The sequence below is a fragment of the Bison bison genome, unplaced genomic scaffold (genome assembly GCF_000754665.1).
Source record: "Bison bison bison isolate TAMUID 2011002044 unplaced genomic scaffold, Bison_UMD1.0 scf7180017864221, whole genome shotgun sequence".
Lineage (NCBI taxonomy): Eukaryota > Metazoa > Chordata > Mammalia > Artiodactyla > Bovidae > Bison > Bison bison.
Window position 1 is genome coordinate 1,640,851 of NW_011494793.1, and position 12,269 is coordinate 1,653,119.

Below are 12,269 nucleotides of genomic sequence, written 5' to 3' on the forward strand. Positions count from 1 at the left end.
GCTCGTAGCACTCAGGGCCTGTGTCAGCGCTCAGCGTGCTGCGGGAGGGCGCAGCGTGAGGACAGGCCTCGCCCCCCTGGCCAACCAACCCCACCGGTGACTCCTCCTCCCTCACCGGGTCACGCCCACACTTGGGCATTCCGAGGCTGGGCCACGCCCACATTAAGTGATCCTATTTTCATAACCTGGTGCGAAGAACTGACTCATTGGAAAAGACCCTGATACTGGGAAAGATTGAAGGCAGGAGAAGGGGACAACAGAAGATGAGATGGTTGGATGGCATCATCAACTCGATGGACATGAGTTTGAGTAAGGTCCGGGAGTTGGTGATGGACAGGGAAACCTGGCGTGCTGCAGTCCATGGGGTCGCAGAGTCCGACACGACTGAGTGACTAACTGATTTTCATAGCCTTCCAAGAGAATGAGCCTGGCTCTGCCCCTGCCCCAGGTGTCTTGCCTCACAACCCCATGCTGGGCCACGGCCACATCAGCTGACAACTCCTCTTCCTAGCATGATCCTTGCCCATTCTCTCTACCTTTACTTCTCTCATTCCTCACTCAAGGACACCCCCATGAAACTACTCCCAGCCCCCAGCCAAGCCACATCCTCACCCCAAGAGCCCCATGCTCCCACCCCGTGATACCAGCGCCCACACCCACAGCCGGCTGAACTGCTGCCTGCACCACCTTGACCCAGATGTGGCACCCAGAAGACCCTTTACCAGGCTCCCATCTGAACCCAAGTTCTCCCCTTGACGTGGCCCCTCCCCCGTGCTCCCTAGCCTACTCTTCTTACCCCCAAGGTGCCCTCTCCGTATAACCCTGCCCTGATGTCTCACCATGAGTGACTGCCCACTCTAGCGCTCTTCCCCCTCCTCCAGGTTACAAAGTTCCTGCTGCTGGGCCCTGCCCTGATGCTGGCTAGTCAAGAACTCTCTTCTCTCCGGCTACACCCACACTGATCTCTTGCATCTCCTTCCCAGGCTGCATTCCTAGCCCTCGACTACTTGGGCCCACCCCCAGGAGGTATCTGCCCCTACTAGGCGGTGCTCTTGTTCCCAGGTATTGCTTTAGGTGACCTACCTCTCCAAAGTCCTCTGACCAGGAGCTCTTCTCTGATAGGATTGGCCAGGCTCCAGGGACCCCTCCCTTCAGCTCTGATTCCCTCTTCCCCTGCTGCACTCTGTCCCCCAAGAACACCTCCCCAGTGTTACCCTGCCCCAGTGGGGCTCACACATGATCCAAAGATCCACCAACCCTCACCCTCACCCCAGGTATACCTTGATCAGACTTATTTATGTTCCTTATAAATCATCCACTCCTCTAGGTCCCTGACGCCTCTGACCAAGATTACTCTTGCTTGTTGCGAAGCCCCATCTAGATGTGATCTCAGCCCTACCCACATGACACATATCCCCATGCCCTGGACCAAGCCACATTCCAATCTTGTTCCCCAGAGCAGACTTCTCCAGATGACCTATCCCAATAGCACCAACAAAGCTCATTGCTGACTCCAGGAGGTCCACCCCTATGCCCCTCAGCCCCAAGTTTCTTGCCTCATCATGACCACTCACACCTCTCAGACCAGAATTTTTAGCCCCAGAATGCCCCAGGTCAACATGTTCCTTCTGGCCAGACATCTTCTCCCCTTCATGAGCCTTCATTATGCTATTATATCATACTCACTGTCCCCGACCCTGACCTGTGTGTCCCCCAAGGTGGTCAACTCCATCCTGGTATCACTCCTGCACTAAGGTGTCTCCCTTCCCAGCATCCCCACTTACAATGTGATCCCTCCTGTTCCTGTCCCCAGAAACCACTGGTCCACCAGACATCCCTCCCGCCTACTGGGCCCTGAGGTCCATATAGGATCATGTCCCCTAGCCATGCTCCCCAAAGCATCCCAGACTTACAACTGAAAGCTCTCATTGTACTTGGGCGCCCAGCTGTTGTTCTTGGATTTGGTCGCAAACTTGCGTTTCTTGTCACTAAGCTGGGGCCCAATGATGTTGACCTCGATGAATGGCCGGAAAATGCCAGAAGTCTGCCACTTGAGATCATTGGCAGCCACCACTGTTGGGGGAATTAAAAGGTAAGACTGCTTAGGGTTCCGCACTACATAGCTGTGGTTTTTGAAACCTGGCTGAAAGATTACATTTCCCAGCATGCTTCTGTAGCTAAATATGACCACGTGACTAACTTCCAGCCAATGAGATGTAAGAGGAAGTGACACAAACAACTTTCAGCAGGGGAATGCCCCAAAGGCAGGGGGAATGCCCTACATTTTCTCTTTCCCCTAGCTGCAGACTGGGAAGCTGATGGGGGCTGAGTTCTTTGGGACCCTATAGAGGAAGAAAACACATTAGAGATAAAAATACAGCAAAAGATGTTTGGAGCCTGGATCCCCAACACAGCCCCCACATGAGTTCTGGGTTGATTGTTCTTGGAGTTACCCCACAGGAAGATTCATTCCATCTTATAATATCTTGTTTAAGTCATTGTTATTTTAGGTCTTGGATAAAACAGACCAGTCTGTGTTCTAACTAGAAAATTAAAGCCCACAAGAGGAAAGCAGAGCTGGGAGAGAAAGTGGAATGAGTCCTGTAACACTCTTTGTACCTCTTGATCCAGCTGTGCCTGAAGGTGGATACTTCTGAACATTTCAGTTTTATGAAGACTTTTTTTTAATGAAAAAAATTTTTTTTTTCTTCCTTAAGCCTATTTGAGTTTGGTTTCAGTCTTAGAATCTAGTGCATCTTGACTAAGGCACTCTCCCTCCCACCTCAGGCTACTCACCTTTCACTGTGACCTTGTGTTCCCCAGTTCCTGGATGAGTGAAGAGCTCTACGTGGACGGAGACTTCACCCACAGGGTCTTCCACACCCGAGCCTGGGCAGGGCAGGGGAGGATGCTTGGCATGAGCTTCATTCTTTCCCACCCACCAGAAAGGACGTGGACTGCCTCCCACCCACCATATGCTGGCGGCATCAGGTCATCAGCCATGACAGGTTGGCACTGAGGGCAGGCTGGGAAGATGGGTGCTCATAAGGAGGCCGGGAATCCTCAGCCTTTCACTACTTTGTTTTGTGATCTCAGGCACATCTCTTAACTTCTCTGAGCCTAATGTCCTCTTCTTCATTCCCTGTCATCAGACTCAGTCTTCATCTTTCACACCATCTTGGCAGCATCTGACACTTTGGCTTTCTGTGCCTCAGTTTCTCCTCTTGGCTGCAACAAGGCTACACTCTCCAAGTTCTCATCTTACAGTTAGTCTCTCCTTCTCACCCTCTTTTTCCATTTCCTACTCCTCTGTTGATCTTCAAACTGTTGGGGCACCCTGTACCTCAGTCCTCAACCCCTCTTTTGTTTTCACTTCCTTGCTAAGTACTGATATGGTGGAAGATACTGCCAGGTCTGCCTTCAAAATACATCCAGACTCTGGCCCATCTCCACAGCCTCCATCCTGGTTCAGTCCCCATCAACCGTGTGGCTCCATCTCATACTTCTGGTATGGCTAAATGAACCACAGCTGCCCAATCAGAGCATTCTCCGACCATGGCTGCAGTGATTGGCTCAGGGATGGTCATGTGACCCAATCTGGGCCAATAGGAACTGGCCCAGGACTTCTGCTGTAACTCTTAGCAAAGAGTCTCTCTCTGGTTAAGCTGCTCCAAGGCCCAGTGAGGGGAGAGCTCATCCCACAGAGGTCTCAATAGAGACCAATGACCAATGGCATTGTTGGAGACTCTAGATCCAGCTATTACCGATGGCAAATCAATCCATAGGCTTTCAGTTACAGGCTCACAAATTCTCTAGTCTGCCTGAATCAAGGTAAGGTACTTTTCAATTTCAGCCACGACAAGCATCCTCATTGATTGATTCTGATGGGGATCATTGAAGGAGCAGTTTAGAAGCTTCTGTCCCCAACCTTCCGTGACTCTTGGGAAGGGCATCCTGTGAGGCTTGGGGACCTGTGACCGCCAGCACCTCCACCAGACCCCTCCCCTGCCCCTCAGGAAGCTTACCACGCCTGGAGCACCCCATGCATAGGGGGAGGAACAGGGGGAAAGTTGGGGTGGGGTGGGGTAGGAGAATGGGTCAGTCCAAGGTTGATCAGGTTTCCTGGCTCTGTGCGGTTAGTGACCAAGGCTCAGGGGGCAGAAGTCCCCCATTGCCCCAGTATTGGAGTATGCACCCCCTCATCTTTGCCCCCCCCCCCAGGCTGCCTTCCTTGTCATCTCAGGCTCCCACCCCAGTTCCCCCAACCAGTCACATGCTCAGCCTCACCCCCCCCAACCCCCACCCCAGGCTGATGCTTCATAGCAAGCTCAATCCGGGCCAGACTGAGGGGTGCCAGGGGGGAGTCGGACAGTGGTGGGTGGGGTGAGGGATCAGATCACGGCCAAAGCTAGTAAGAAGGGGGAGGGGGGCAGTGCTGGGCGCCCCCATCCCATGGTTTGCTGGCTCCAAGGGGAAGTGTCTTTCCCAGGCCTCTCTGTGCTTGTCCCAACCCCACCCCCACTCCCCCAATCCCAGGCCCCCTTGAGGGGGAAAGTTCCTTGGGCAAGGGGCTTAATCTCCTTTGAGGCAGCTTCCTCATCTATGGAATAACGGATCACCCTGAGGGGCAACCTAAAGGAATGTCTTCTAGAATACCGAGAAATACTTGGCACAAAGGCTAGCTCAGAGTTAGAGCCTGAAAAATGCTCGTTTTCTTTGCTCATAAAAGTGACATCAATAAAAATAATAACAATAATAATACAATTAACAATTGCTGCCAGCTAGTACATGTCAAGAACTGCTCTAAATTTAATTCATCTAGTGCTAAAAATAATCTTATGAATTAGGGTCCTTGACTGTTCTCATTTTACAGATGAGAAAACTGAGGCTCAAGGAGGCAGCCGGTTGCGGGAGGCGCCCACCCACGGAGTGGCACAGCTGGAATCTGAGATGGGCAAGCGCCTGTCTGGGGGACCCGGGATCTGGGTTAAGAGCAGCACCTAGGGAGAAACAGATTCCGACTCGAATCGCTACTCCTTCCCCACGTGGAACCAGCAAGCCGTCCTTCCCCCTGGTCCGCCTAGGCACCCCTGAAGCCAGTCGGGCCTGGGAGGGGCCCCGCAGGCCTGGGAGGCGGAAGGACGGGCCTTTTACTAGCCGGGCCAGGAGGGGTGCAGGCACCGGGCACCGGGCGCGGGCGGGCGGGCGGCGTAAGCACGTACCCTTCTCAGGATAAATGTCTTCACTAAGGGTAAACCTAGTCCCTTTTCCACCATGGACTAATCACGGGAGTGGGGAGGTGGAGAAAGGAGGGGAGGGAGGAGGGAGGGGAAAGACGAGCGAGCGAGAGAGAGGCAAGGATGGAGGGCGAGTGTGCGTGGCGGGGAGCAGGGTAGGCGCGGAGAGGGGGCGGCGAGTGAGAGGGAGGAGAAACAAGAGAGAGAGAAACGTCAGCTGCAGACGGACAGACAGACAGCCTCCCGCTCCGGGGGGACACCAGGAACACTAAAAGCAGCAGCGTGGGCTGGGCACGAAGCTGAGCGCAGAGGCCCGACGCCCGGGGAGGGCCCTAAGCCCTGGGCTGACTCGGGGGCGGGGGGAAGGGGGCAGCTGGTGGCCGCAGGGTTTAGCTCCCCTCACCCCAGCCTCCTCTTCCACTGCCGGTACTAAGCCTGGGTTAGCGGCCAACCTTCTCGCCCGTGTCTGCACTCTTAGGGCCAATTTTGAAAAGGAGGGTCCCCAGGGAGGGGAACTAGGACCCTAGAGTCCTGCCCCCCAGCCCCAGCTGCTGTGTGCGAACTCAGAGATGGACAGGAGACAGAGGCAAGAGAAGAAAGAGAAAGAGAGAATTTGAGAAATAAGAACTCCCTCTCCGTCCGCCCCCTCCAGGTCGGCGTCCCTCCCGTCTCTGGTGCTGTCACTCCTTAGCCCCCGACAGTACAGAGGTCCCTCCCAGGGTACTTTCAACCATTCTTCCAGAGGTCCCTCCCCCGAAATTGCCAATCATTCATTGGTCTCGTGACGTCAGAGATCCCGCCCCTGCCATGGATGTCAATCACTGTCTCCGCCGTCACAAAGTCCCTCCCCTAAAGCTATCAACCACTCTCTGGAACCAAGGAGTCGAGGTCCCGCCCCTAACAGCTGTCAATCACTCCTGGTCCCTGCGGACAGAGGTCCCGCTCTACAGATTTCAATTACATCCTGACCCCCTGACGTCATGGGTTTTCCCAGGAGATGTATTCCCTCCTGGCCCACTGACGTCAGAGGTCTCGCTCATACAAGCTGTAGATCATTCATTGGCCCGGTGACATCATGGAGCTCACGTGCGCCCCGGAGCTGTCAATTCTTCCCGGACTCGTGACGTCACAGAGGTGAGTCCAAGGCTACCGCCTCGCCGGGGCTTGGGGCTGGGCTGCCCCTACGGGATGTGGGATTTTGTTCGAGCTAACCAGCGGCTCCTTACCCTGGGCCGACTGCGTCTGCACGAATGTCTTGATGAGCAGGTCGGTGGCCTGCGTGTAGAGGGACAGGGCATAGCGCAGGGACTGCAGGTCTGGGCTCTTCTCCAGGAAAGTTTTCTTGAGGCCCACGCCACCTGCATGGAAGTATTGCTGTGGGGAGCAGGGTAGAGAGAGGTCAGGCTCGGACCCTCGACCTGCCCTTCGGGCTGGGCAGCCCCAATGCCCCTCCCCCACTCTGCTGCCCTCTACTGTGATGGGTGGGGTGACAGGGCGGGTCTTCATAACACCCAGGGCCCAGGACTTCCCTGGTAGTCCAGTGGCCAAGACCTTGTGCTCCCATTGCAAGGGGTGTGGTTTTGATCCCTGGTCAGGGAACTAGATCCTACGTGGGGCAACTAAGAGTTCACTGCTGTAACTAAAGATCCCACATGCTGCCCTGAAGATCTAAGACCCTGCGAGCCGCAAGTAAGACCCAACACACCCAAATAAATAAATATATAAAAATAAATATTCAAACAAGCAAACAAAAAACCCAGGTCCTGCTACTCCCACCCTTACCCCTGCCCCAAACCCACAGGTGGGCTACCAGCACCCTCAGAATAACACCCATGTCTTGCACCCCCTCCCTGGCCCTTTGCAGCTCTAACCTGCAATCTCCTAACCTTTCCCAAAGTCTTCCCTCGCCTCATGGCCTTTTCACTTTCTATGTTTGCTGGTGAGAAAGTCCTCCCAGTCCCCACCCCTAATTTTCCATTTTGCCATGGCTGGCTCCCTGTCTTTCTTTGATTAAGTTTTCAAAGGGTTTTCCTTAACCACCCCTCCTTAATATGTTGCCAACCATATTTTGCTGTAATTCTCCATTTCAACAAAACATTTCCTTCTACAAGAGTAGTCTTCACACTTTTTATTTCATGGAAACCACAGCTCCCTTTCACAGCTCCATGTTATCGCAACGGCTGGTTCCCTGCCTAAGAATGCTCTATTTGTTTTGCCTTGTGAATTTCTATTCCTCAAACTCCACCTCCCATGTGCTGTCTTCCAGAAAGCCCTCCCTGGGCTCTCCCATCCTTTCCAGTACCCTGTCCTGACCCCACAGAGCTGGGGATGTCCACAGGGGTCTGCCCTCAGCCAGCCTTGAACTGACAAAGAAGGGTGATCAGGGAGTGTTTATAAATGGAATGGATTAAGGTGGGTTGCAGCCTAGATTCATGTCCACACTAGCCACATCCTCTGCTTGCCCTCCCTGGGATGGGCAGGGGAGGCCTCTCACCTTGATAGTGTCCAGGGCCAGCTCAACAACTGCACACTGCTTCGGGGTCAAGCTCTTGGCTTCTTCTCGTACCATGTGGTCCTGGATGGATGGAGAGAGGGGCCACGTGAGCAGTGCAAACTCTTCCCTGGAGATCTGCCTATCTATGGGTCTCATCTTCGCTAAACTCCAAGGAGTTGGACAAGAGGGTCTTTCTTTTCGTCATTGTACTCTCAGTGCCTAGCATGTGGCTGACACTCGACATGTGCTCAATAAACATTTGCTGAATAATTATTTTTCCTCTTGATCAAGCTGTATCTGAAGCTGAACCTTACAATACACTGAGCAAATAAATTGTGCTTAAGCCAGTCTGAATAGGGTTTCTGTCCTTTGAGCCTGCAAAGCACGCCACTATTCTCAGACCTCTTCCCCAGGAAGCCCCCCACCCCTGGCCTCACCTTGAGTTTAGATAGCTGACCCAGCTCCTTGGCTGCATTGAAGATCATCTGGGTTCCCTGTGGGTAATAACCGACATAACCCCGGTGAGGGTGGGGCCCTCCTGCCCAGTGCCCAAGCCCCCATTGACACCCTAGCCCTGGACGCCATCATGGTTCTTGTCCAAAGGCTCTGGACAACCTTGTCCCTGGTTGCACCCTGGGGACAGACGTTTGGATCCCCCAGAAAGTGCTGAGGAGGAGATGGTGACCTTGTCCCCAGGAATCTCAGTCCTGTGAGGGGCACTACCCATCCTCCCACCTCCACCATGGCCCCAGGTTTATGGCACAGAGAAGAAAACAGGGCAGTGGGAGGGGGAAGCCCAACTCGATGTTTATGGGTATGAGTGGGACTTGCCAGCTCCGGGCCACGGAGCCTTGAAAAAACCACGGGATGGACTCTGGTGAAACCTACCACCCACCATGGGCCCAACTCCCTCTGTGGGAAAACTTCCCCAGTAATCTGAGGGGGTGGGTAGGGGACTGTTAACCTGAACTTTTAAAGAAAGAATCCTCCCCCTTAACACCCACCTCTGGACCCATCTCCCATTCCTCCCCAAAACAGACATCAGTAAGATGACATCCTGGTTATGGCTCCGATGGGCCAGGTGGGCCTGGGTTCAAATCCCAGCTCTGCTGTGTGGTCCTGGGCAAGTCACTGAACCTCTCTGAGCCTCAGTTTTCCCATCTCCGATGGAGGAAATCCTATTCCATTTGTGGCTTAGCTGGGACTAAACATGTCTTTGCTCAGTGTTCACAGTTATTACTACTCGGTATCAAGGTCATGGGCAGCACTAGGGGAGACGGAGCCCTGGCCTGGAAGCTATATATCGTGCCCCTCAGCCCCCATCATGATGCTGAGTGAACTGAGACATGTCTCAAGCCCTCTCTGGGCCTCAGTTTCCTCCCCTGGCCGCTAGGGGCACCTACACTAGCTTAGGGGATGGTGGGGGGTGGGGCTGAGTACCATTGAGGTTACGAGCCCTGAATTACTGGTCCTGGGGTGGCCTGGGAGCCCTGGGCAAGGCTAAGCAGGGAGAAGGGCCATTTTCAGCTGGAATATTTGGAATCACACTGATGCTTTTCCAAGCTGGCCAGTGGGGTCCGGTCACCCTGCCACTAGTGGTATTAGCATTATCATCCTGGCTGTAGCTACTCTTCTTAGTCCTTGTCTGTGGTCCCCGAGGCTGTCACAAGGCACAGTTACTCCCGAGCCCAGCCTGGGCCTCGGTTTCCCCTGCCACACCCTCCTCCCCACTTGCCACCCGCCCCTGCCACCCCTCACGAGCAAGCCAGACAGACAGAGGAAGAAGAGACCGACAGACAGGGTCACAGTACACCCCCAGACGGCACGGATCACAGAAGTGGAAAGAGGCGTGGGTGGGGTGCGGGGGAAGGGGTGAGGGTGGGAGCCAGACAGACAGTGAGAGGCCGGTCTTACATCTGAGTGGCTTGGCAATTTCACCCTGCCCTGTGGAGAGAATCAGGTGAGGGTCAGAGTTTGGGTTGCTGCTGAGAAGATATTCAGTGGGGCTTTCCTGTCCCCCTCAACACACAGCCCACAAGCTCCCTCCCAGGTTCTGGGTCCAATGCTGGACCCCCTCCCCAGCTAGGCACCTCCCCTCCCCTGGTGGGGATTCGGGGTCAGACTCTGAACTGCCAGGAGACTAGAGTCAGCCCATCACCTGGGACAGGTATCCAATCCCACAGTCAGCCTGCCCCAAGACTGGGTGCCTTGGGGAGGGGGGGAAGAGAGAGACAGAGCTTGCAGTCTCTCCTTCCACAACTCCCAAGACCTCACCCCAGCAGGCCTGACTCTAAAGAAACATACTAACACAAGTATCACAAGTTCACACAATACACAGACACACACCCAGGCATATCCACGGGTATGCAGAACATTTACGCACACACACACCTAGATCGACATACAAAGACACACACACATGCAAAAGAACTCAGGAGCTAAAATACACACATGTACTACTAAACACCTGCCCACATATGCACAATCACACACATAAACCCACACTCTCCACCCTGACAGGGATGCACATACATGCATAGAGTGCCTGAACATACTGAACACATATGCCCTCCAAAGGGCTGGATGGGTGAGTTGGAAGCCCTACAACCTCTGTTCATGAAGTGGAGACACACCTTGTGTGCACAGAGGCACGATAGCTCCTATATGAGTACACAGCAAGGGTAACCGTTCATGTATTACCACAGCTCCCATCTCCTTACAACAAACACCCATTAGAATGAACAAAACATGTCTCAGTTCAGGGCAGTCCAGTGTCTGGGCCCTTCTAGAGGCCAAAGAATTTCAGCTGAGCCCAGGACTGGGATTAGCCCTTTGGGCACTGTTGTGAGAGGACAGGGGCTGTGTGAGCACAAACACACATGCTCCAAGCTATGTCCCTGGGGATCCACTTTGTTTCTGATTCCTGGTTTTGTGGGACTCGGTTAGGGCACCCACCTCCTACCCATGAAACCCCCAGCTGACCTCCCTGCCCATGCAAATGGACACACACACATACACACACACCCACACAGCAGAGTTTGGGGCCTCAGCACAGGCGAGGCCCTCATTACCTTTTCTAATCCCTTGCCATGTTTTCTCAAGAGGGTGCCCTGCAGAGACAATGTCACAGGGTGATCAACCTAGCAAGCTGTGTGGGGTGGGAACCCAGGGCGAGAAAACACACTCATGGGGATAGGAAGTAAAGGGCATCTTCACTGCACAGTGGGCTGGAGACAGTTGCTGGGGGGAGTAATGTGTGTGCCTTAATGACTGACTTAAAAGGTGTGAGAGCCAGAGAGGCAGGAAAGAGAGAGAGAAGGAGAAATAGAAATACAGAGCCAGAGAGAAAGAGAGAAGTCACTGCCAAAATATAATCCATTTATATTTACTGTATATATGAGGCTGTTGGTTTTTGAGTCAACAGGAAAGTAAATGGGCTCCGTGTTCAGACAGACCTGAATTTGAATCCTGGCATATATTTACTATGTGGTTTTGACCAGATGACTCTTCCTCTCTGAGCCTCAACTTCCCTCATCTGTAAAATGGAAATAATAATATCTATCTCACTCAAACGTGTGTCATGAAGGCGAGCTGAAACAATAGCCGTGAGGTCTGGAATACAGGAAATCCTCAGCAAATGTATATCCCCTTAGCTCTCTACCCACAGACGCACTGTCTAGCTGAATAGGTTGCCACCGCGTGGTTACAGTCAGACTGCAGCCACAAGAAGTGAGATGAGCCCGAGCAAGTTTTCGACAAAACTTGAATTTTATAACAGCCTTGTCTTGCCCAAAAAGAGGACTCCAGAGTGGTTCTAACTGATCTCTGCCCTTCTGTGTGTCTACACCCAACCACCACCACCAATAATATTAGCTCTAACTTAGCGAGCACTGCCTTAGTCAGTCACTGAGCACTTGAACACATCATCCTACTTGGTTCTGAAAACAACACTCAGAGAGCTGCTACAATTAACCTCTTTTTTTTCCCCCCAGACAAGGAAATGGAGTTTGGGAGGTGAAATGACTTCCCAAGGTCACAGAGAAAACGGCTGGGCTGAGATTTGATGCCAAGTCTGCCTGACACCAAGGAGTCACAACATTGTCCCCACCTGGGTGCCTGTCTGGGATTCCTGTGTGTTAGCATGTGTGGTGGGAGTCGGGTGGGCAGGGGTGATGGGCGGTCTGCCTGATCCGATAGCTTTGGGGACCGGGGTGGTGAGGGTGTAGTTCATACGGTTACTAACAGTTCAGAGTGGAAAAGGGAGGTCAGAGAAGTTCCATTGACTTTGAACATCCTTTAAGCTTCAGGGAGAGACCCAGATATCCTGGTGGCGTCTCAGCATGGCAGTAAGGGTGAATTCTAACTAAATCATGTCAGCAGAGTGAAGGTGGTGGACCCGGGTTTCGGAAGGCGGAAGGCCCCTCCTCCGTACTTCTAATTGGGCGGGGTGGGGCGTGGCCTCCCTCCCTCCCGGCCCCGCCCCGTCCCCATGCCCCGCCCCAGACAGACACAGGCACATCTAGGCAGAAGGTGGGACA

General features: G+C 53.5%; 1 protein-coding gene across 1 annotated transcript in view; it reads right to left on the minus strand.

Moving 5' to 3' along the window:
- Positions 1 to 12,269, minus strand: part of UNC13A (unc-13 homolog A (C. elegans)) — a 74,384-nt gene that overhangs the window by 1,824 nt on the left and 60,291 nt on the right. Inside the window, exons 38-46 of the mRNA XM_010845681.1 lie at positions 10,803 to 10,841; positions 9,646 to 9,675; positions 8,169 to 8,225; positions 7,732 to 7,812; positions 6,464 to 6,611; positions 5,223 to 5,279; positions 2,797 to 2,889; positions 1,914 to 2,073; positions 3 to 38 (exon numbers count right to left, since the gene is read on the minus strand). Of these exons, the coding sequence (XP_010843983.1) occupies positions 3 to 38; positions 1,914 to 2,073; positions 2,797 to 2,889; positions 5,223 to 5,279; positions 6,464 to 6,611; positions 7,732 to 7,812; positions 8,169 to 8,225; positions 9,646 to 9,675; positions 10,803 to 10,841 (701 nt within the window). The remainder of the gene's footprint in view (positions 1 to 2; positions 39 to 1,913; positions 2,074 to 2,796; positions 2,890 to 5,222; positions 5,280 to 6,463; positions 6,612 to 7,731; positions 7,813 to 8,168; positions 8,226 to 9,645; positions 9,676 to 10,802; positions 10,842 to 12,269) is intronic.